Genomic DNA, 25,821 nt, shown 5'->3' with positions numbered 1-25,821 from the left:
ACTAAGGCCTTTACTCACTAAACAACAGGCTAGTGTATTTTACTGGTTAAATCAAGGGACCTGACAGGCTACTCTTCATTATGTTAAAAACATACCCACCTAACTGTTAAAATTAGTAAAGAAGTTTCAGCTAATTCTTCTAAAACTGGATTCTCCATTTACAATTTTCTTAAATCGTGGGGACTTTCTGCCAATGCAAGTAGATTCCAAATGTCAAGTAGGTCAGTAATAAAATGAAAAGCTGGAGACTTTTAAAAGAGACATTTTAAAATGGGCTTAAAAACATAGGCCTTGGGCTTCCCTGGTGGCGCAGTGGTTGAGAGTCCGCCTGCCGATGCAGGGGACACGGGTTCGTGACCCGGTCCGGGAAGATCCCACATGCCGTGGAACGGCTAGGCCCGTGAGCCATGGCTGCTGAGCCTGCGCGTCCGGAGCCTGTGCTCCGCAACGGGAGAGGCCACGACAGTGAGAGGCCTGCGTACCGCCAAAAAAAAAAAATAATAATAATAATAATAAAATAGGTCTTAGCAGAGAACTGACTGGGACACACTATGAAAAGATTACTGTAAGTTCAGTACATGAATATTAATAGAAAAAACCTGCAGTGTTCATAAATAGTTATGACTTGATGAAATAATTACAAATAATGCAAGTCAAAATTTTAGATCAGTTGCAAGTATCTGTAATGATATTCTATCCATAAAAAGCAAAAATATTTTAAAACCCTAGAGGTTTCCATTGACAAAGCTATTTACCTAAACAAAGAAGAATTCTTTTGCTCAAATATCTATCACCTCTGATTTTCTACAAATGAAAATTGGTGAGGGAATGCCAGGGGGAAGGGCAACAGAGTATTTAAACACTAGGCCAGTCATTAAGCCCACAGCTTGATTTAATAATGAAATAGTTTAAGTTCTCAATTTACTATTATTAAACAGAGAGTTGTATGGTCATTCGGGAAGAAAAGATGAGAGATGTTAAAGGTTTGTGAGTAAGCAGCTAGAGTTCACTGTCAGCCGATGAAAGGAGTTCTGAAATCCTGGTCTAATACGACTAACCTCCAAGGCACAAGCAGTGTGAGAACTCTTGACCCTGCATGGCACATGCTGTCTAATCTCAAGTGCTATTTCTCCCTTCTCACTTAAATTAAATAATAGTAGCAAAGAGACAAGTGCTGTTCTGCGCTCAATCAGGTGAAAGCTGTTTGAAGAGAGGGCTGAGCCAGACACCGGGCATGGCAGGTACCTTCTTGCAAAGACTGAGCGGGTCACTGTGGTAGAGGCTTAGGAAGTGCAGAATGAGTGTCTCTAACCTGGCATCTCCTGACACCAAGTCCATGACTAAGTTCATGTGTCATAACGGGTAAGTAATAAGTATTTCACAGCCAACTGTGAGCACTAACAGACTTTTTTTTTTTTTGAGTAAATTTACTTGTGTTTCTTCCTATGACAGGAGGATTTTCCCCTTCATTAATCACCCTCCAAAACAAGTCCCCTCCACAATACAAAGGTCCAAAACACAAAATATACCCTGCCTTTACCAAGTTAACCTTAAATAAACATCTTTTCCAAACTGGAGATAATCCTTCTATTTCTTGAGACCAGACTTAACAAAGCAACAGAAAGAGCTTCTTATTTTAAAAAGCTTTTTGGATCAAGAAAATGGACAGTAATTTATGTAAATGCATCAATCTCAATTGACTTCTCTAGTATGAAAAGGAATAAATAATGCAGATGACTGTTTTTCAGACAACGAGTCCTAACTCTTTGCCAATGATATGGCAAAGACTCTGATGGAAATGGCAGGGATGTGTACCCAAAGGTGAACATAAATAAATGTGTGTATGATAAACGTGGTTGCTGGAGATGGACACAGATAAATAGGTATGCAATTGGACAGGGATGGCTGGAGACGGAGGGAAAAACACTGGTTCAGCTATATCCCAGTGAGTTCACAGAGCTTTCATGATCTAAAAAATGTGCGACAGCAGAATTTCTATTAAGAAGGTTAAAAAAGTCCTATCTCCTCTTGGGCAATTCAGAATAAAGCTATCTCAGAATATAATAAATATGTCATAAAATACACTATTATATAAAAAATTTAGGGACAAAAACAAGACGAAAAAACCAGGATCCTAAAGGTAGAAGAATGCTTATTTAATACCTTTAAATATCTGAAACTGTTTAAATGCTATTAGATTGTCACCTAGAACCCTAAATTTCTACTTTCCCCTGGGAAAGTAGAGGCTATGCCTCTTCAATCATCCCTTAAATGCAAAGAGGTTTGACCCCCATGCAATGGATAGAAGTCACCCAAAAAATGAACAAAAGAGGTGTTTGGAAAAACCAGAACACCATTCATCCCAGCTAACGACTTGTTCATTATGAGTGATGATGGATAAAGACTTCTCATGCTGAGATGAAATCAAGATTTATATGCATTGTTTCCTCTCCCAACTTGTGGGAAGATCATCATCATTTAATTCTATCTCTGCGGCCAGTGATGGGCATCCAGAGAGCTGGTTATCAAACGGCGCAGTCAGCTGGCAAAAGCCGAAACGTGCAGTTGGCACATCTGGACGGAGCCGCCACAGCCGAGGGTGAACAATGACTCCTGGCAAGCATCCAAATTGCTTGCAGACGCTAGCAGGTCTCATCTACAACCGCCCCTACCAGCATCTCTCTCTCTCTCTCTTTTTTATGAGAATCAGATTTTCATTGCTCCATTCAATTGCTCTCCTCTGCCATTTTTTACAGCTCTTATCGTTCCCCTGGAATATGGCCTTGAGACAGCTCATCCGTGTCCTTCACTGTGTTATCTCTTCTAACTTTTATTAAAACTTCAGCTTTCATCTGAAGATAGCTAATTAAATCTGGAACAGATTATATTCCTCCCCTTAAAAGGAACACAGAACTATTTTCCTCAACCTGAGCCATGCTTTTTTTCCCTTTCCAAAACATAAAACCAAAGGTGTTTAAGAAGTCTCATTTGCTTACAAAGCTAAGATATCTGACATGTCATAGATAGGTTGATTTATACTAAAGTTGTCTATGGTGTGATAAATCTTTGAGCTATTTCTCAAAATAATTATTTCTCAATATTGGGAATATTTTCTTTTCTCGTATCCTTTAAATATTACAGCTAATACCACAAGCTTATTTTCTGTATAAATTGAGTAATGAGGAATTAGTGATTAACAGCTACTTGTGTCAAGTGATTTATCTTTAAAAAAAATTTTTTTTTACAGTTGCCCTCATTTTGGTAAAAATGAAAAAATGTTTTCTTTTATTCTATACCCCAAACACTAGCAACCAGAAGTTTCCCCCATGGAAAACTACATGAAAACATGAAATTAAAAGCAGTGCTTCGGGCTTCCCTGGTGGCACAGTGGTTGAGAGTCCGCCTGCCGATGCAGGGGACACGGGTTCGTGCCCCGATCCGGGAAAATCCCACATGCCGCGGAGCGGCTGGGCCCGTGAGCCATGGCCGCTGAGCCTGCGCGTCCGGAGCCTGTGCTCCGCAACAGGAGAGGGCACAACAGTGAGAGGCCCATGTACGGCAAAAGAAACCCCCCCCAAAAAAACCAAAAAAAACCCAAAACAAACAAACAAAAAAGCAGTGCTTCAAATTTAGGGTTAGATCAGTTTTCCAGACAGCTTTACGCCAACTAATAGTTAGCTCAAGTAGTTTTGTCTTAATCTATTGCAAATTAATGATGAAGCTTCCATAAGCGACATGGACACATTCTTCTCACATATGTCACTGACCCAATCCCTTCCTTGGGCCCAGGGCAGCTTAAAGTCACTTTTCTGCTGTACACTTGCTACTGAACCCAGCAATGACATCTGAACCAATCTAGCCAGCCATCAAACACCCACCCATACCCACACCCACACCAACACCCACACCCAGCACTTTTAACAAAGGGTTAAGCTTCTGTTGCCAGAGTATGATTTAACTGTCCCACCTGAAATTTTCTGGGATCCTTTTCTTCGCTTCACTGCCTTTAGCAAGATTTCTTTCATGGTGACCTTTGTGTTGTCCACCTGAATAAGGGAGAATCCATGAGCAGCATTTCTGTAGGAAAAGACAAACATTAAATCAAGACCAATATTCAACCAAAGAGATGTTAATACAGTCCTCACTGAGTTTCAGTTTGAGTTAAGTGTACAATGAAGTGTCAATTATTTTAAAAAGGGTTAAATAAACAAACTTCTAGCTCGAAAAAGAGAGACAGAGAGAGAGCACGCACGCGTGAGAAAAGCATTCTAATATGAAAGGTTCCAAGTGAAAGACAGGGCAGAATTAGGGAAGATGTTTCTATTTATCTTAAATTGAATCCAATTGGTCTGTGTGGGTCACTAGTACCATGGCTTCCTAGTGTTGGTTCCCAAGCCAAATCCTGCAGCAAGGACTAACAAACGATAAACTTGGCTGTGTCAGTAGATGTCATTGCAGGCAGATACTACCATTATATTAAAGCTCATGGAGCCCTGGAGGGGAAATGGGGGGTGGGGGGGTGGATATGATAGCCCAAAGCAATTTAGAATAAGGAAAACAAAGACTCTCCCTAACTAGCAAGCGAATAAATAAATAAACAAGCATTAAAAAAATACACAGTCTGTGTACACTTCAGTAGTAATGTTTTAATCTACTTACTCTTAGAAGGTCAAGCAAAATATTAGCTGAAGCGTAAATAATTATGACAAAATAATAACACTACTTATAAGCTTCTAGCCAATCACACTTGGGGTGGGGGGGTCATCTAGATAAGAAAAAACTGGTAAGGAACAAGTAGGCTTAAAAAAGAAGCCCATCCCTGGGTGAGGGATAACTTCACTAAGACCGTTAACTGCAATAGCAGGTATCACAGATACTACTCACTATGCTTGGGCACTGAAACAAAACAGGCCAATTCCAAGCAGCTCATGTAACAAATGGGACCCAAGTTTCCAACTATGGAACATGGGAATTGCCACAAGGAGTTTGGTTGCCTTCCCATTTCCCCATAAGAATCTCAAAGCGGAACACAGCCAAAAAACATGGCAGAACTTCATACTGACAAGAAAACTGAAAGAAAAGCCAAGCCCCAAGCTAAGCCATGGAAAAGCTTCCCAATGGTAGGACAGGCTGGGAAGGGGTCTTAAACCTAGTTTGGACCCAACCAGGTGGCTGGCTTTCCAAGGGGGCTGGGGGCTGATCTCAAAACCAAGGACCCAATTTGCTTCCCTAATACAAAGACATCTCCACACCCCCTCCTCTCCATACGGCTTGCTGTTTAATCCTTGACATTCCATTTGTTAAAAGGCAAAAGCCGATGCTGCTCTAGCCAGCACGATCATCCATTTTAACTTGGTCAAGTTTTGCTCTCGAACAGCAGGCCTGAGAACTGTCAAGCTAATTTTACTGAACACTCTGTTACTGAATCATGCCTGAGCCCCGGCCGTTCTTTACCTCAGAAGCTGGACCCCATCCCAGAACAATCTTTAAAAGTTTATTTTACTGATCAAAGCAAAATAAGAAATAGCTTTTTTAAAAACTATATTTAGGGAGCGAGGTAGTAAGTGATGCTCTGGCAAGAGTTCTGAAACGTAAAGTGCCTTGTGCATTTATAAACTTGCGGGTATTTGCTCTGGCACCAGGCCAGTGTGTGTTTGGAACAAATGCCAATCATTCGCTTTCAGACTTGCCTTCCTCTGCTTTCTCCTCGGAAGTCAGTACGCGCTCCATCTGTGACAATATGCTGGGCGATGGATGAGGAGGACCTAAAAGGAACACCAGTTCTTGGGTACTCGCAAGCTAGTATTGGGCTAGATCTCCCAAACTCCCATCTGTCCGGGTTCCACCTGAACTATTTTAGATTTGAGTCTGCTTGTAAATTGCTTACATTCTCTCCTAATCTGCTGCTGGCTGATAGCGTTATTTCCAACCAATACATTTATCTTTTCAGCGAAGGCGGACTAAAAGTTCAAAAGGAAGCCTTGTGTTTGGACTAACTTCCATAAATTAAAAGTGTCCTTTGAAAAGATTTTTGAACAGAGGAAAATCCCTAGTCCGTATTTTTCTGTCATTTTACCAAAACATACCTGGGTGACAAGGTTAAAGCATGTGGAGGAAATCCCTGGCACTTATCATCCACAGGCATTACTGATAAACTGTGTGGTGGAGGAATAAAGGATTACCTTCTGTATTTTTTCATTACACTTTTCTTTTGTTACAGAATACATAAATCCATTGTGGCACACTGTAATATGTATCACCATGCTACACCTGCGGACGCTTCCGAGCGGCTGCCATGTCTGTGCAGTCAGGAATGATAAGTGAACCACCCGTGAATGTTAACGATAGTGATCATTCTGAGGTAACTTGGCTCTCCATCTTCCTTTACAGCCTCTGTGCTGAAGCCAGGGTAGCAAGGTTCATGAGAGGAAAATGAAAACAACAGTGGAGGGAAGGGGCATGCTCGGCACTCGGAATGTGCCTTCGCGGGCGTGCGGGATCTCACTCTGGGGCTCCGTTTCGGTGAAAACGTGCACATTTAAAGGAGAAAGAGGTTGTGACCCACGTCCTGCACCCTCAGCCAGACCTAATGAAAGTTTCCTCAGGTCAGCCTCGCGCTCCACTCACTCCTCTCCCTCCAGACGAACACCAACCTTGGATCTTGTCCCAAGTCTATGGCACTTAATGTTTCTAAAACGCTAGAGTACAGGATCTAAGTGGTTCTCAGAATCCATGTAGGTGCAACTGTTAAGTTACGCTCCCATTTAATAAATGGATATGGAGACTTGCTACCACAATTTTCAGCTTGACTTCCAAAGAGTCTGGGTTTTATGCCTCATTTCTTCATATCCAGGATTTTCTATGGGCTTTCTAAAATGTCTACGGAAATACATCCTGTAAAGGCACTTTTATTTAATGTTGGGCACTGGGTCTGAGGCTGAGGAGATGATGAGCTTGGGGGACCCAGGGCAGCAGGCGGGGAGGGTGCTAGCCCTGCTTCCCTTCTTCATGGCACTGCATTTCAGTCTCTCGGTTGTGACCTGTGCCGGGGATGACCAGCCCTTGGATAGACAGGCAGATGGATGGACAGACAGGTGGGCTGCAAACCCACTCTCAGCTAGGAAACTGCTCCTCCCCCAGCTCCCCTCGTGGACAGCTTCTTTTCTGCCAGCGCAGGGCGTTCTAGGGGCACTGAGCAGAAGCAGCTACCCTTCCGCAGCTCCTTGGATTGCCTGTGCTGGGTCCAGGATGAAGCGCCACCTCAGGGAGCTGACTGAATGCTGCCAGGAGTGCTTCAGTCAATTCCATGTTAGGTCCTGTCAAGTCTCGCAAACACTGAAAAACGTATGGGCATTTTAAAAAGAGATTACTCACTTGAGGAATTCAGCTCTGTCCCAGTGCAAAGCCACTCAGTTACCAGAGGGAAGTTTTTATACCAGCATTAACCTAACACAATGAGCATTTCTGCACTAAGCACTGAACTAGAGGCGGTGGTGGACAGAGAGAGAAGTAGGGGCACAGTCTTTATCTGAGAAGCTTAGATTCCATTTATAGGGGCAGAGCTGGAATCAGAACCCAAGTTGGAAGGCAACATATTGGAGAGGAAGACACATGGGCTGGGAGTTAAATACCTTTTGGTTCAAAGCCTGGCTCCATGGCTAACCAAAATGTTGTCTTAACATGTGGGAACCTCAGCTGCATCCACGAAATGAGGAGGCCATGTCCCTACAGAATTGCCAGGAGGATGAAATAGACAATGAATGCCAAGCGCCTGGAACTAAGGCTGGCAAACAGTAAAAGGGGTTTACGAGGTTCCTTCTCTTGTGTTGCCCTGTCCCAAGTCATCACCCCAAGAGAAGAGGCCCCATTCAGCCCACTTCCCCAAAACCCCCAGGAGATATTGCTTATTTGGGGGAATGGATCTCAACCTTCATTGCTCATAATTGATAACACAGGGCCATGAAAATGTGCAGTTGGCTGGGCATGGTGGCAGCACTGGGACACTATCAGCAAGCAGCCCCTGGCCCAGGCGTCAAAACCCCCCTGAAGCTCAAAGCAGGGCACCCTGGGCTCCGGTTTTAAGGTTTGCCTTTTTGAGAAAGTAAACCAGAGAAGTAGGTACATTCCACCTCGGCTTAACTCAGCTTTGGGTGGGGATGGTGGAAGTCAAAAATCATGGTGATAACGCACAGAAATCCAGTGAGATTTATGAAGTGTCTGCTTCTGCAGAGAACAAGATGTTATTGTTCAACAGTCACAATAATAGTAGCATCTACTACCTACTGAGCACTTAGTATGTGCCAAGTGCTGTGTTAAGCCTTTTAAATCTGCATTAACGCATTCTACCCTCAAATAGGCACTAATAAATTATATCCAGTTTGCAAAAACTGAGGCTGGAAATATTAGGGAATTTACCTGAGGTCAGTCATCTATTAAAGATCCTATTTTGGATTCAGAAATCAACAATACGGTCCCTAATCCAAGTAGCACAGTCCAGTGGGAGAGAAAGACAAAGAAGCAAACAAAGAATTATCGTTCTGCATGATAAGCACAAAGATGAAGGCAAGCTCAGAGTGCTGCCAAAACACAGGGGCACTTAACCCAGCCGGTAGGGGTGAGGGGGATCAGAGAAGCTTCTTAGTGGCAAGGTCTCAAAACATAGTTGTCATTTAGCTCTATCATACTGAAAAAACGGTGGCAATGCCAGAAGGCAGCAGAGCACAGCAAGTTCTAGAATAGAGCCTGCTTTGGAGTCCCAGCTCTGCCTTCCTTGGGTAAATGATATAATCCTTCTAACTTCTAGTTTTCTCATCTACAAAATGAGGCTAATTCTTAGACTATAAGATTGCTGTCAGGGCTAAATACTTCTAAAATAATTAACATAATACCTGTCATAAAATAAATGTTTAATAAGCAATAGATAATATAATAACTATCAGCTTTTCTTCATACAAAGAAGTGATATATAACGATGAGAAAATGACTTCAGTCAACATTTACTGAGCACTTACTTTGTTCAATTAATCCTCCCAGAAAAGGTAGGTGTTATCATCAGTCCCATTTTATAATGGAGGAAACTGAGGTTTGGCAAGGTTGAGACACATAACCCGGAATTACACAGCTAAGAAGTGGAAGAAACAGAACTTGAACCCAGGTCAGCCAGACTCCAAAGGCTGTGTTTTAAACCTCCCTATGGCCAAGGGAGTTTGGGGGGATTAAGGGGAAGAAGAGACTTCCAGAGAGCATATCTTCCAGATTGGAACCACTGACCAATCTATGGAAAAGGTCAACTCCCACTGTAACAAATTCAGTTTGATTATAAATGTCCCAGCTCTTAGACTAACCATATGACCTACAAGACTGCTTTTTAAAAGCCCTTGGAAAACATCCTGGTTTCCTGAGCCACAGTATCAGTTTGTGAAAGTGGGAAAAGGCTGCCAAGAGTAGCACTCCCTCCTCCAGTCCTGACCAGTTCATAATCGTGATGAAGACGTACTCCTTTGGTTCCCAGCCTGCTCTGGTCCCAATTCCATGCATGTTCATTTTTGAGCATTTCAAGGTAGAAAATGAAAATATATGAGCAAGAGAAAGCCTTATAATAACTGCAGCATGCCTGCTTTAAAGGAAGTCCTTCGGGTATTTCTTTATCCATAAAGAGAGTTTACACTAGTGGGAATGCCACATTTTGTTTCCCCTTGCACTGACAAAAATTTTTTTTAAAGATCAAAGCGTATTGTGTGAGTATGTGATATTTGACATTGGACAAAGTACTCTTTTTCAAAAGAGACATTTTCCAAAAACATAACTCACTAGACTAATGGGCAGTGAGAAGCCAAAATGACTGCCCTCCGCCTTCTCCTTGTCTATCTTTGCCAGAGTCCTTGGGACTTGCCAAATCCGGTCATGCCTGCTTAGCTTGCTCGACTGATTGTGCCAGAAAACAAAATAAGACACAGATGTATTTGAGCTCTTTGAGATGCCAGTAAGAGAGACAGCTAATGGCTTCATTTCGACCCTCCCCTTCCAGCTGGGCACAGGTGGGGGATAATGAGGTCCCTCTCCCTAATCAAACTCAATTATTTACTACTCTATATAACCGCAAAGACACTCACATTCAGTTCAGAATATAAAACACACCGTGGGCTACCTCCAACCACTGCCACTGGGTATTTATAACAAACTCAAGTGGCTAACAGTTTGCCTTGGCAGGAGTTTAAGTGTGTAAAGTTTTGCAAACTGTTTCTGTTCAAATATGTCCTGCTGAAATGGGGTCCCAGGCGGGGTTCCACAACTGTCAGGTCAGTGAACTGCATAACATCTGAGAATGTATTCACCACACAGTGCAGACAGGATCTGGAAATCAAAAGCTTCGTTCTATCGCACCCTTCTGAGAAGCATCACGGTTTTTTCAACAGCAAGACTGACGCTGTATTAATAAACATTACAAGTCACTAGCCTGACAGGTACACAGCAGCAGCTGACAGACTCCAACACAAGCTGAGGGGAGAACAGAGGAAAGCAAAATGAGACATAGTAACTAAACATGGCCAAAGGGGGTGGATCATGAAACAAATCACATTAACATCAGAAATGTGAGTCCCAAACTTTTAAGATATATAGCAAATAAAGCAACAATCTGGTATAATTTTTGGATACCAAAGTAAGTTGATGGCTATCTAAAATATGTGCTTTTATTGTAGGAACAAAGTTATCCTGACACAATTTCAACAGACAGACATTCCAGTGAGCAAAACATACATATTTAGCTTGTCTGACCTTTAAATTCTTAGAAGTATGTAATTAATGCTTTCCATCTTTATTACTTACTCCAATATTTCTGTCACTTTAAACAGACACAAAGAAAAATCTTTTCTTTTCTCTAGACAGTAGCTGTTGCCAAAAAGGAAATCAAGTCAGATTTACAAATACAAAATTAAACAGGCTGCGTATGTTTCACTTCCATACACGAGGACAATCTGGACAATGAAACTGTTTGCTAATACAACAGAATGAAAAGAAACAACACACAGTTGGTCCTCTGTGACTCAAGCAAACAATAAATAACTAGGATAATTTATAGCCATGTTGTCAGGCCTGGTTACAAAGAGCACAGGCATCTTATTTTATTCCTTGCCCTATTTTAGCCCTGCCCCTTACCAATCTGCATGACCTCGGGTAAATAACTACCTGTCTCTGATCCTCAGCTTATATATTATAAAGATACGTTGCTTATAAGGAATAAATGAGATAATGGCTACTAGGGGCACCAAACTGAGTGTGCAGGAACGCTCATTTCTTCCCCTCACCCCCACTACCTCCTCTCAAGACCATTAAGGCAATATCACATTAAGAGTATGTGAGTTTTCAAACTAATGATATCTTTTCATAACGGTCTGGTCACTTAGGGCATATTGGGGAGATCTCATCAAGAATGTATACTAAAACCACTGAGACCCTTTTTTGAAAGGCCCTCATACAGGAAAGAGCAATGAATCTAGGGCATGCCTCCTAAAAAAGCAGCTAACCTTTCCCTTTATGCAGAGCCAAGAGAAGCCACAGCAGTCTCTGGGAGCTCTCTGGGCCACACTGACTGAGGCAGCCCAGCTTCTGGTACAAGATCCTCCAACGTCTACCCTGTGGTCCATTTCCCAAACAGCAAAATCCTAACTGGATTCTATCTGCTCTGCAGCTCTTGGTTAAAATGATTCCTTTCCCATATCCACCTGACATATTAAACATTTTAAGTAAAACACATATATAGGAGGGCAATTTAATTAACTGACTTCTGATCTAGGAAGATTCTGTCCGTTTTATTGTTTTTGACTTTTCTTCCCTTAAAGCCCTTCTTCCCCACCCCAGAGTAGGATCCCAGTGTGAAACATTAATGTCAACACATGTAACACAATGACACCACCCCAGCTGCTTTTGTCATTGCCATTTTTTTTTTTTTTTTTTTGCAGTACACGGGCCTCTCACTGTTGTGGCCTCTCCCGTTGCGGAGCACAGGCTCTGGACGTGCAGGCTCAGCAGCCATGGCTCACAGGCCCAGCCGCTCTGTGGCATGTGGGATCTTACCGGACCGGGGCATGAACCCGTGCCCCCTGCATCGGCAGGTGGACTCTCAACCACTGCGCCACCAGGGAAGCCCTGTCATTGCCATTTTTAAAGTCAACTCAGTTTCACAAATTCTGATTGAATTAGCCCATGCTGGGGGATGGGAAGAGATGGACAACGCAAGTTCCTCTCCTGTCCACTCCAAGATCTCATTTTCATTTTCCCTTGTCCTACTATGTCTAAAGGCCTTGGCGTGGTCATTGTTGGCAAGGAGCACTTCTTCAGATGCTGAAAACCAGCTGAGATCCAGCTCTTAACTAGCATTAGGGGCCACCCCCCAATACCTCTCTGTCCCCTACTTCTCCCCCCCCCCACTCCTGACAGCCAAACAACTTCAATGCTTAGGCTCAGAGTAGCTACTAGCAGTCAGCAAGTTAGGGACTCCTGTTTACATACACATTTGCTCTGTCTATCCAAAATCAATCAAGAACAATGGATACCTTAGAAATCCGCTTGCTGATCTGGTAAAGGGGGCCGTGTCCACTAACAGCCTCCTAATTTGCACTTTGTTAGAGTAATCCATTCTCCTTCCCCTAACGACAACTCTATTCCAGGGGTTTCCTGGGGCCCAAGGGCCTGGGAGGGCAAAACCAGCCTAGCCCCAACTCAGTAAGAACATCAAAAGGTATCCAGCTCCACACTCTGTTCCACAAAACACTTTTCCAATTAGGGATTCATTTAAGTTAACTAGCTCCTGTTTTTATTTATTTTTATTTTTTTATTTATATATATTTTTTGCAGTACGCGGGCCTCCCATTGCTGTGGCCTCTCCCGTTGCGGAGCACAGGCTCCGGATGCGCAGGCTCAGCGGCCGTGGCTCACGGGCCCAGCCGCTCCGCGGCATGTGGGATCCTCCCGGACCGGGGCACGAACCCATGTCCCCTGCATTGGCAGGCGGACTCTCAACCACTGCGCCACCAGGGAAGCCCAGCTCCTGTTTTTAAATGTAAATCATTATATAATGTAATAAGTCATTATCTCTGTATGATGGAACAAAGAGAAATTTGAAATTTTTTTTATATGAAAAAACAGATTTTCTAATTTTTCCTATTTTGTTTTCTGTAAGATCTTACGGAAAAACCCGAACGAACTTTTGGGCCAACCCAATATAATGGACATGTATTAATTGTGCAATAAAAAATAACCCAAAGAGGGCTTCCCTGGTGGCGCAGTGGTTGAGAGTCCGCCTGCCAATGCAGGGGACACAGGTTCGTGCCCCGGTCCGGGAAGATCCCAAATGCCACGGAGCGGCTGGGCCCGTGAGCCATGGCTGCTGAGCCTGCACGTCCAGAGCCTGTGCTCCGCAACGGGAGAGGCCACAACAGTGAGAGGCCCACATACCGCAAAAAAATAAAAAATAAAATAACCCAAAGAAAAGTTAAACCCCACATACAACTTAGTGTGAACTATTCAGGCTGATAAATCTCTGATAAAAACAACAAATAGCAACTACATAACACTTCCTACACACTAGGGTCTGAGCTAATTTTCTCATAGCAGCATTTCCTACCTGAGGTTCATGGACCCCCTAGGGTCAAAAGATGCATTCACAGGCTCTCCTGAGTTTCAGAATTTAAAAATTTTGCTTTTAGTTCAATGAAAATCATGTACATATGCTTTTCACTGAAAAGCAGAATTTTATACAGATAGATAAATAGATGTATATATAGTGACTTATACAAGCAATAGATAGATAAGATACGGATATAGACCATTCCCAGTCTTCCATGTTCCTCATTCTCCATCCAGCTGGGGGAGCCCTGAGTCACTGCTTGGAGGAGAGCCACCTGACCTTCATTAGACAGATGTGAACAAGAAATAAACGTATAATAAAGCCAGGGTCAACCAATCTAGCCCATGTCCATTCATTTACGTATTTTCTATGGCTACTTTCGCATTATGATGGCAGAGTTGACCTACAGAGACTGTATGGCCTGCAAGCCTAAAATATTAACTATATTGTCCTTTATAGAAAAAGTTTGCCAACATGTGGGATAAGCTGGTGAGATTTGGAGGGTTGAGTACCCTAGCAGCTGGTTATTTAACATCAGTAATAGACTTAGAAAGGCCAAACGGCATCAGTGCAAGCTACATGCCAAAACAGTTTGGTGAATAAGGAGAAGTGACAGGAGAAGTGTACACAAGGCTCTTTATGGAACAGACTTGCTGATCTCTGAAGAATTCATCTCCTGCAGTATGCAAGTCACACTGTGCACAGGACAAATGAGGCAGAGAGCCCATCTATGAACAGAACCAACTGACAACAGCAGAAAGTAAGGTGACCCATCATCCTGGTTCACCCGGGACTGAGGGGTGCTCTCGGACTTAGGACTTTCTATTTTAAAACAGTCAGTTCCCTGGTGGGGAAGGGATTCCGGGCTTAGTGATTAGGATTCTGGGCTTTCACTGTCGTGGCCCAGGTTTAATACCTGGCTAGGGAACTGAGACCCTGCAAGCTACGCGGCGTGGCCAAAAAATAAAAGATAAAACAGGGAAAATCCTGGGTAGGACTGGCATAAACTGGTCATCCTAGCAGAAATGTTCTTTATTTTTCCAATTAAAAAACATTTAAAATTTGGGGGGGGGTAGTGCACTATAAATCAATTGGCCCATTGAAATAATGGACTAGTACCTAAAAATACATTCATCGTTTAAAAGGACAAATAATATGATAATCTGATGTTTCATATGAAAATCAGAAGATTCAAGTTGACAAGTAAAACAATGAACATCCATTAAACCCCACCCACATCAGTGATTTAATTTCAGCAAAATATCATGTTGCATTAACGTTGCTAATTTTTATTTTATTAATGTTATAGTTTTATTTGCATTTAATTTGTAATTTTTTTGGATTGCATAAAGACATGGAATTTATAGCTAGAATTTTACATTTGTATGTGTTTAAGTAACTTTATAATAAAAAATTTGGGCAAACACTGAAGTTCCAGGAGCATTAATTTTCCTTTAAAAGAGGTCTGTACATTACTTACATTTAAGAACATTCCTCATAACAAATCCATGAAGTAGTAATTACCATCCTCACTTTACAGATGAAGAAACTGAGACCACAGTCATGGAGCAAGTCACTAGTGAAGCTGAAACTTGAACCCAGGTTAGCCTAAGTTCAAAGGCTGTGCTGCCTCATTTGGAGTAGGGAAAGATGGTATACTGGGGACTCCTGGTTGAACGGTATGAGGGCCTCTGAGAAACAGAAGGCAACCTGGGGCTTCATGGTATTCAAAAGGCAGAAACAGGGCTGTAGAAGAGGTTAAGTGGGCTCAGAAAGCAAGGTGGGACAGAAAGCTTGCCCAAGGGCCCCCTTCTCCCCGAGCAGCCCGCAGACACCTGAAGATTCGTTCGTTCATTCCTTCTCTAGGAAGCCCTGTGCTAGGCGCAGGGATGGGGTTAGGCAGTAACGCAAAGATGGTTCAGGCGGTAAGGCGAGCGACGGGCAGCGGCAGATGAAGCTTCGCTCGCTCGCCCGCCGCTCACCTCCTGCTGTGCAGCCTGGTTCCTAACAGGCCGCGGACAGGTACCAGTCCGCAGCCCAGGGGTTGGGGACCCCTGTCTTAAAGGATGTCTGCCATACAGGATGTCTGCAGATCTCCAATGTACACCGCTGTCCGTGTTCAGCAAAAGTTACTGAAATTCAGCCTTTACTCAATCCCTCTACTTACTCCATTACCACCACAGTAATGGAGCTATGCTGGGTGTTGTGGGGCACTAATGATCCAGTTCTTGCCCTCAGAGGATTTTTATTAATACCAGCAACAATTGCAGCAAACACTTATTTAGATAATGCTTATTTAGGCTAGGCACTGTTCTAAGTGCTTTGCACATATCAACGCATCCAATCCTCAAAACAGCTCTATGAGAGACGTATTATTACTACCCTCATTTAACTGAGCCGTAGAAAAGTCAAGTAATTCATCTGAGATTTCACACACACTAGTAAGGGCAAGGTCAGAATCGGCACCCAAGAAGTCCGGCTCCAGGGGCCACCATGCTCTTGAACTTTGGCCTTAAGACAGTGGGATTCACTTGAATGACTAGACCAATACTTGATTCCCCTACCCACATCCCAACCATCAGCAGGGTGCTGGAAAAAAAATGGACTTTGAAGTTAGGCATGGGGTCAAGTCCAGGCCTGAGAGCAGTACTTTCCAGCCTCAGTTTTCATGTCTCTAAAATGGTCATAATAAAAACTGGGCTATTCTCAGATTAAATGAAATAACATATACATAGTTGGCCCTTAGTAAATACTAATTCACTTTCCATTGTCAAACCTAGCTCCTTCTTCCTGGTTCAGTGCAGTGTCTATGCAGCCACTTCCCGCCCATTCTGCACTGGGAGAGAGATGCAAAGAGGAAAGGGAGGGAATGAAGAGAAGCCGCAATGATTTCACTTCTTTTGCTGGCACTTCACTCTCTGAAACATTGCATATGTCTCTGGAGACTCCTAAAGGTCTGCTCTGTCCTGCATTTGCGGGAGACATTTTTCTAACTTAGAATTTAGACCAGAAAGGTGAATGGGAGGTTGTTGAACCAAAAAAATATACACAGGGCAAATGGTCAGTAATTTGTACTATTTCATCAGACAACTGAGAAAAAGAAGAAAGAGAAAATGTATTGACATTTGTTCTAAATGCTCACATATAAAGATTTTACTTGACCTTGTGTTTTCAGAAACACTCCAGACATGTTGAATAAACTCCTGGACTTTAGAATAAAAAAAGGATTGACCGTGTGGTGTGTGTGTTCGGGAGTGAGAGTGCAGGGATGGGAGTAATTCAGGAAAAAAAAAAAGTATCAGGTTTAAAGCAGTTGTTTTCTCATCTCTTTTCCCATTCTCTGGAAGGTAGGGTTCACAGTGAGACACTGTGTAGCCTTAGGTGCTTCTCCTGGGAAGGTTATGCCCAAACCACCCCCAACCTCATTCTATTGAAAATCACTGATTTTAAAGCTCTTGTTTGAAAAAGGACTTTCAGATCAAAAGACTGCTATGATCATATGTTAATATTTATGTAGTAAAAATTATGTGCTAATGAGAACAATTCTTCTAGTGATTTATCAATAAACAATAGAATTTCAAGAAGAAACTACTGACATTTCATTATATACATCTTTTAAAGTAAAAAGAAAAAACTTCTAATGACACCTTGTAATGGTAAGACTGAAAAGATGGTTTTATGAATTTTATTTGTAGCACTGTAATAGATACCTCTTCAGAAGGCTATATATGTCAATACAAAGCGAGAATCTGAAGATGTTTCTACCCTGATCAATAATCCTATTCACAGGGAATTATCCTAAGGAAGTTATTCAACAGAAATAAAAGGGATATAGATAAGGACTATCATTATAGAATCACTTGTTAAAACCCAAACAAGGAAACAATCTAAACATCCTCTGACAGGCATCCATTTCATCCCGTACATTTTTCTGTTGTATTGCTCATCACATTTGAATGATCTGTTTGACAATTCTCCCCCAACTAGACAGTAAGCTCCATGAAAACAGGGGCTGTCTCTGTCTAGATTTTTTTGAAAAATTCAAGTACTACTTTATTAAATGAATTATTTTATATAACATGAACATCAATATAATTACAATTGTAAAAAAATTTTTATAACAAGGATGAACTGATTTTCAGATTTCCAAATCAGAGTCAACTGTACATTTACACAGAACTGTCTTTGCATGAAGTCCAAAAAGGAACAGCATAAACATGAGGGTTTCTGTAGCCCCTTTATTTTTGCTGATCAACAGTTTGTTAGAAAAGCAGCTGTAGGTTTATACCTAAGGTCTGAGACATTACATAATAAATGCAGATTGTAGGAATTAAGAACAGATATCAAAATATTTGTAATATAATGTTAAGTAAAAATAACACAATATGTACGCTAGAACTGAAACTGTAATATATATACATGTGGAAATGATTATGTAAAAATGAAAATAATTATACTGGGATGGAGGAATCATTGGAAAACTTTTAAATTACTTTAATATTCTTTAAAGTTGTTGTTTTAGTGCCTCTGAAATGTAAAAAGAAGGAAAATATGTGATGTTATATACACCAAACATGATTTCAGGGTAGGGATAAAATGACAATAATAAAGCTTGAGGAGCTACCCCCGGCTCACTCCCAGGCACACAGATTTCTTTCTTTGGTCAAGGGTAGAAACACCCAAAATACTCATATATCATAGGTAACATAATCCTATTTTTAGTAAAAACCTGAAACAAAGGCAATATGTTTTTAAAAGATGGGGGAAAGTCCTCTAAAGCAATCCCTCTTCTGGACAGTGAATTTGCTGGTTACTAACAGCAGGGGGTGCCAAAGGGATCGCTATTGTTCCCAGGAGATGGCCGGGAGTGGGACTGTCACGGCCTCTGTTAGAAGACCTTAAGCTGAGAAAACGCTGCAGGTTTTCCCCTAACAACCAGGACATATATATGTGTAAGACTCAGGTGCTCTACAGATGTGAATGGACAAAAACTACACTTTTCTTTTAACTAACTTCTGACTGATGTTTAGCATCTCCTTGAATTATGAATGCGGTCAACAAACCACAGTCATATGAGCAGTACTGGTGACTCTGTCATGAACAGAAACCACAGATACCAGCACAGCACATTACAGTTGTTGCAGATTTCTCAAATATCATTTACACTTACCACTACTTTGAAACAAGAGACGTCAGGAGTTACTGTTAGACCTGCCTCTGGATCTTGTCATTTAAGGTGTTAATAAAGCCAGTACATACTACTACATCACTAATTTGTTTAATAATTTGATAACTATTTAAACATAATGGAATTCTTTTGTACTCCTGTGAATTTTACTCTCTGCATTTACAAACACTTTTCTGAGAAGGGCTTCTGTAGGCTTTACCTGACTACCAAAGGCACAGGAAGGATTAAGAACCTCTGCTCAGTCTAATGGAAGGCAACTAAGAAAAATCAAATTTGATTTGAACAAAGTTGGAGAGAAAAAGAAGTATTTTAAGTCACAAAAGTGGCTGCAATGCACATTTTCAGTTTGGATTCCTTAATGAGAAAGAGGGAAACCCCACATTTGTCCTTCATAGGCCCCAAAGTACCCCAGTATTTCCAGAGGCCTGTTTCCTAGACATGACATTCAAGATATACCTAATACAATTTGCTACTGCAAAGCAGCCTGCATTTAAGCCAGGTGCAGAGGCATAGAATACAGTGCAAATGTCGTCCCCAACATCTGTCTGAAAGTAATCATTACACGTTGACTCTCCAGATACCAAATATCATTCATTTGATGAACAAAGCCAAAATCAAATCCAAAGTACTAGAAGGTAGAGGTGAGATACTGAGATAAGTAACAGAATCAATACTTACATTCGAACAAAGAGCGACTCTTTGGATGTCAGACCAGGAGATGAATACTTTTCAACCAAGGCCAAAGTACTGAAGCCAAACTTATGAATGGGCTCATTGGAATCCAGTGGGGGGAAATCTGTGTCAACCTCCCCATCATCCTCGGCAATATGCAGGCAGTAGGCACTGACATTGTCACTGTAAGAAAAACCAAAAAGGTAAGTGAACACCAAGGTGAGGGAGGGATGCAGAGACCAGAAGCTATGGTGTACAGCAAACTGGGACACTACTAGTTTTTACCCCAAAGCCTGGTGGTACAGTTAGATCTCCCAAATCCTACTTCATTTGATAAAGAGAAAACACATGGCACCACAAAGGGGGAGAAAAACAATGTGAAAGGAGAACATTTATACTGCTCTATTCTTTCAACAAATATTTACTGAGCCCCTGTTAATAGATAAGACCCAGAACTTAACCCCTTTGATCAAAGATGAGATTGAGTATCAGCCCTCAAAGGAAGCTTAGAGTATAGCAGGAGGAACAAGTAAGCACTACATTAGCTATAATATTTATAAATGTAAATAAAATAAATATCATAAAAGAGAGACAAAACTATAAAGGAGGCAAAAATTATTTGCAGGGAATCAGAGGCCTTTGATTTATGTTCAGGATTAAGAAAATATCTATGCTCTAGATCAGAAGAACTCAAGGTAACCAAGACAATTTACAGTTCTCTTCTCTGAAGAATATCAGGTTCACTTGGCAGGATCTGATTCCAAACACCAAGGACACTTACAGAGTAAAAGCAAATGATGCAATTCATCCTGACGCAGATACCTAGCCTTCTCAACTACTTCTGGACTTGTCTCACTTCCCCAGAACGTCCAGTCAGTACTCCCAGATTCCAGCTTTGCCCAATTTAGAATTAACACTCCTTCTCCTTTGGGGGACATAAAAAGTCTATTTGCTGAAAAAGGGTGGGAAACTATACTAACATAAAGAAAATTTAAAACTGAAATCAACTTAAACACTTTAAAATACCCTGCACCAAAGTTGAATTGTGAAACTGCAAATCTGCTAGCATTCAGAAGCGTGAACCTAATAGTTCACAAGGAGGTAGGATTCTAAATTCTGTGGCTTAAATTTGGAGTTTTAATTATATGATTGATACTTAAATTAATTAATTGCAAAGTGTATGCTAATTGTTTAATTGGTTGCTTGATCTATATAGATCATTTTTTGAATTAAATGAGTTGATTTACAAAGTTTATTGATTGGCTGTGACAATGAATTATTTCACTGACTACCTGATTTGCAATTTTCCCAATTAATTCACAAATCTTTAGCTGCAACTCTGCTTATTGAGAGAGAGCCTACTTCAGGTGATCTATACTCAGTCTGTCATGACTAAGAGATATTTATTATATAAAATAGGTAATAAGGACAGATTTAAATTAATGGGAACTGTAAATTTACTAAATGGATGGATAACAAGAAAGTAATCTATGTTTGTCACTATAAATTTCATGTATTTGCAATGCTGTTAAGAAACTTAAAATTCATCTCTGAATGGTACGGGAAACTTACTAATCTTTGCAAAAGGTTACCAACTTCAACACAAAACACTTGTAGAAGGAGAAGAAAGCCCTTTAGATGAGGAAAATATCATGGTGTAGTAGCTAAGGGCTTTGTGTCCAAAGGGACTTGAGTTCAACCTAAGCCCCATTGCTCCTGGACTACGTGATTTCAGAGAATACGCTTCGCTCCCTTCAGATTCCAATTCTACAGAAAGGGTACAGTCACCTAGAGGGGGTTTTGAAGTTTTGATGAGATAATATATGTAGTGCCTAGCATATAACAGAGGTAAAAACATAAATGGTAGTAACTATAATAAAGTCAGGTGGAAAATAACTTCTATAGTTAGGTCAACCCTTAAAGACAAATTGTGGATGCATATTAGAGCAACAAAGCAACAATGAAAGTGAGCAACATGTTCTATGTGCAAACATCTGTAACTGGAGTGAACATGTCCACCATGCTCCAGCCTTGGGGCCACTGAGCCTCCGGGATTTTATGAGCAGGGCAGACACTGATGAAGCAAGCAATGGACAGCACAGATTATTTAGTGCCGTGTAAATCATCCTGAGGAATGTCTGTGAATCCCTAGCACCACAGAGGTTTCAAGGGCAAATAATAAGTCTATTGATCAAAGCAGAAAGCCAAACAGTGGCATCAGAAGAATTCTGCTTTGATTGTCACAGGACGCCCCCAAATCTCCTCGAAACAAACTCAGCAAATGTCACAGCCTAAGCTCTGAAAGCCAAAAGACTCAATGTGCCTAGTGCTATTATTCCCCCCAGTTCTTAAATATAAAGTGTGATATCATTTATTCATTCAAAAAACATTTGTAAAGCGCCTACACTGTGCTGTAGCCTGTCCTGAGCACTGGGAACACAGCAAGGAAAGGAGTGAATAATCCACTCTATGTTATACAAACTAACGGAAGTCTTTTCTGGGTCCTCAGTAAAGTTTAGCAGTAAACAGTGCTCCACCCCCTATCAACCCTTAATTGAACATCTAAGGGGGAAAAAAATGACTAAAATTCCATTTTCTATGCATGGATATTGGTTCCTTTGTGCCTTTATAAGGGAATCATTAATAAAAGAAGCTACTGTGATATTCTGACTTCTAAAACTGCTTCAGGACTTCAAATTAGTACTAGTAAAACAGCCATTAGTATCATTAGCTACATTTATTGAGTACCACGTGCCAGACACTGTGCACAGTGGTTTAGACACACATAAGCTCACTGCATCTTCCCATCAGCTCTGTGAGTCCTTTATTATTATTTCTATTTTATGAATTACAAAACTAAGGCTCAGTGAGGTTCATCTTACATGCAAGATTAAACAGCATGCAAGTTATAGAGCTGAGATTCAAACCCAGGCAGTCAAGGGCCCTCACTCCTGACTCCCATCTAATCCTCTGCCTAAGCCATAGTGTGTCAAGATTTCCCAAGGCCCTTGGGAACCTACAATTGTATGGAAATGCTACATATGCTAAAAAGGAGAAGGAAACCACGACATATTATTTATAAAAAATTAGAAGCTTAGAGAGATTTATTTCAATCTCCTCACTTTTACAAATGGGGAATAGATACCTAAAAAAGAGGAATAAGGTGCCCATGATCACCTAGTTAAATGGTGGCAAAGCTGGTTTTCAGAGAACTCAGGTTTCCTTACTTCTCTTCCGTTACTCTTTGATCAAATCAGAAATTGGTGGCATTTTGAAATGGGGAGAGAAAAAAGGGGCAGTTGTGGTCCCTGACTCAGGAAGTTGCCAAATATAGACACCTAGAGCTTCCAAAACAACAAAAACGGGGTGCCTCTTCATGACAGTTTGTTGGAAGGAAGACGGGTTTTGCAGTGAGATCTGGTTTTAATGCCAACACAACCACGAACCAGCTACGTGACCAAATCTGTCTGAGCTCCATTTTTTTACCCAGGAAAGGCTTTCCTTGATTTCTTTAGAATCCTTTGGATCTCTAGGAGAATCCAAGTGATTCTCTGTGTTCTTACAGAACTTGGCTGATATTTCTGCATATAACTTATCACACTGCTCTTTTTCTTTTTTTTTTTTCTTTTTCCTTATGGTACGCGGGCCTCTCACTGCTGTGGCCTCTCCCACTGTGGAGCACAGGCTCCAGACGCGCAGGCCCAGCGGCCACGGCTCACGGGGCCAGCCGCTCCGCGGCACGTGGGATCCTCCCCGACCAGGGCACGAACCCGCGTCCCCTGCATCGGCAGGCAGACTCCCAACCACTGCGCCACCAGGGAAGCCCTGCTCTTTTTCTTATTTATGCATCTATGTTCTCCTAAAGAGCAGGGATTCTTCTACTATCTCTGCATCCTCACTGAAGAGTAAAATGGCTGGCATTTAGAACAAATATTTGTTGAATGAATGAATATATGAATGTGTAGACTGAATCACTCTAACCATGAAAAAAAACAGAGGGTATTATTAATGATGTGTGTGTTAACGAGAAAAGGAGAAGTAATAAGCTTTTCTTTTTCTTTTTCTGGCTTGTCACATTGATACCTGTTAGCCAAATGGGGCTTTCAAGGCAGTGCACATGTATCAGAGATAGCAATTCAAGACAAGGGAAGAAGGCCCAGGAAAAAGTGAAAATGAAAGAGGCATTCTTGCAGTTCACCGAGATATGAGTACTGGCATCTCAGTTTTTTATGGAGAAAACAGTAAGAAATTATTACAACTATATAAAAATGTTCAATTACATACATATAAAAAGACTAGAAGAAAAGGGACCAAAAAGTTCATAAAGATTATATTTACATTAAAGCAATGAGCACTTTTTTCTTTCTAAATTTCTATACTTTCCAGATGTCCCATAATATGTATGTATAACTTTCATTTTCCTTTCTTTATAAAATATTTAATTAAATTTTTGATAAGTGTAATATCAATACATTCTTATTGTAGACAATTTAGAAATATGGAACAGTACAAGGAAGTCTGGGAAATCTCTCACCCCACTACACAGAGAAAATCACTTGTCCTAGAGACTCTGAGCATGGCCTGCCTGATTGGTAAGCGTGCTCATTTTCTCTACTAGGTTCTGGAATTATGGAAGAAATAACCATAACTACTGCATAAGGGTCTTATAAGGATTAAATGACATAATTAACTGCACAGTGCCTGGCATGAAGAAGGATTCCCATTTTGTCAAAATTTCTTCTACCACTTTTAAGCTTCTGATTACACAGAAGCAGAATTAACTATCTAACAGAAGCATGGTGGATAGCAATGAGACAGAGAAACCTAAAAGTCCTGTTTGTGAGTCACTACCAGAGAGAGAAGAATGATCAAAACGGTAACAAACAAGTACAGGACAACTGGATCCACAAGAAGAGGCTTAATTTTAGAGCTGGGTTGGCATGGAAGGCACAGGCCCTTTTAGGTACCATGGAGCTTGTAAGAGGACTGGAAGTTTAAGAAATGAGTGGATGCAAAATGGAGGCTGCTGCCAAAGAGAGATCCTTTTGGGGGAGATATATAGATCTCCAAAGCTTTAATGAGTACAATTAACTGAATTTCCCTTATTCATATTTCATCAAATAAAGCTACATTTCTTCATTAGAAAAATTTATTGCATTGAATTGCTGACCAATATCCATTTTATGTTCAAAGGCCAGTATGGCTTTTATGAAGAGACAGAAGCCTATAGCCCATAAATAGATGGTATTTAATTCATATATGAAAATTCAGGAGCATTCCAGGAAGCATCCCAGATTTCTACCAAATGTGATCTGACATGTTCATTCTTATCTTCAGAAAATGCAAAACACACTGAAGTATGAACACAAGACAGATTAATGCTTATTGTTTTTTAAATGAAAAATAAAAGAATGCATGATTCTGAAATGTCCAGAATGCTCATTACATGAGCTCTGCTGCTTATTTTGGTGACAAGCAACATTAAGAGTGTGTCAGACATTAGCAAGAGAAAGATTCTGATGGTTGCAGCTCAGAAGTTCATCTCTTTGAAGTCAGAGCAAAGATTTTTAAGACTCCCAAGATTTCCTTTTCTCTAAAACACACCCCCCGTAAATGGAAAGTAGAACTGATAAATAACATTGTAACGTTTGTCAAGCCACAGCAACCTCAGACAGGAAGAGTTAAATCTAAATTTCCTGGTAAAGTTCTAGGGAGAAAATGTCCACTAATTTTTAGGTGGAAGCAAGACCTTCATATTGTTCTGTCTGAACTCCTTTTAGGACAGTTTCTATTGCTATGTCTTCAAGTTCCCTGACCACAGCATGCTTCCTCCTGCCACAGCATCACTGCCACACGGTTCCACCTGCCAGGAGCCTTCCCCTGCCAAATGCCCCTGGCATCACTTTCTGAGGGAATTCCTCCCTGGTTCCCAGGTGAGGCTCTCACAAATGGCATTCCTCCCCTGCAGAGCACTTAACTCAGCTTCTAAGCAAACATTATTTGGCTTAATTATTCACCCATTTCCCTCACTAAGTTGTAGAATTCATAAAAGAGAAACTATGTCTTGTTCCCCTCACCACTGTACACCCAGCAAAATGCCTGGTACATAGCAAACACTCAATAAATATTTACTGAATGCATGAATGAATACAAATGATAAGTGAAATGAGCCAGTTACAAAGTGCTATTACACTTGATAATTTCGTCTTCCCCACCAAACTGTAAATTTTTTGAGAGCAACAACTGAGTTTCTCTTGTTCTCCATTTTATCCTCGATACCCAGGGCCTGGAACTCCATAAATATTTGCTGAATGAAGAAATGATGAGGGACTTA

At 41.1% G+C, this 25,821-nt stretch overlaps 1 protein-coding gene across 9 annotated transcripts in view; it reads right to left on the bottom strand.

Annotated features, from left to right (window-relative positions):
- Window positions 1–25,821, bottom strand: part of MAPKAP1 (MAPK associated protein 1) — a 229,547-nt gene that overhangs the window by 92,402 nt on the left and 111,324 nt on the right. For 7 of the 9 annotated variants that reach the window (XM_082617690.1, XM_082617693.1, XM_082617695.1 and 4 more), the window contains 3 exons: window positions 19,494–19,670; window positions 5,691–5,765; window positions 3,968–4,077 (listed from right to left, as the gene is read on the bottom strand). In XM_082617690.1, the coding sequence (XP_082473816.1) occupies window positions 3,968–4,077; window positions 5,691–5,765; window positions 19,494–19,670 (362 nt within the window). The remainder of the gene's footprint in view (window positions 1–3,967; window positions 4,078–5,690; window positions 5,766–19,493; window positions 19,671–25,821) is intronic. The other 2 variants (XM_082617692.1, XM_082617694.1) reach the window with 1 other exon arrangement.

Source organism: Mesoplodon mirus, assembly GCF_964341445.2.
Source record: "Mesoplodon mirus genome assembly, chromosome: 1".
NCBI lineage: Eukaryota > Metazoa > Chordata > Mammalia > Artiodactyla > Ziphiidae > Mesoplodon > Mesoplodon mirus.
The sequence above is the reverse complement of the archived record's forward strand: the minus strand, read 5'-3'. Positions and strand labels throughout refer to the sequence as shown.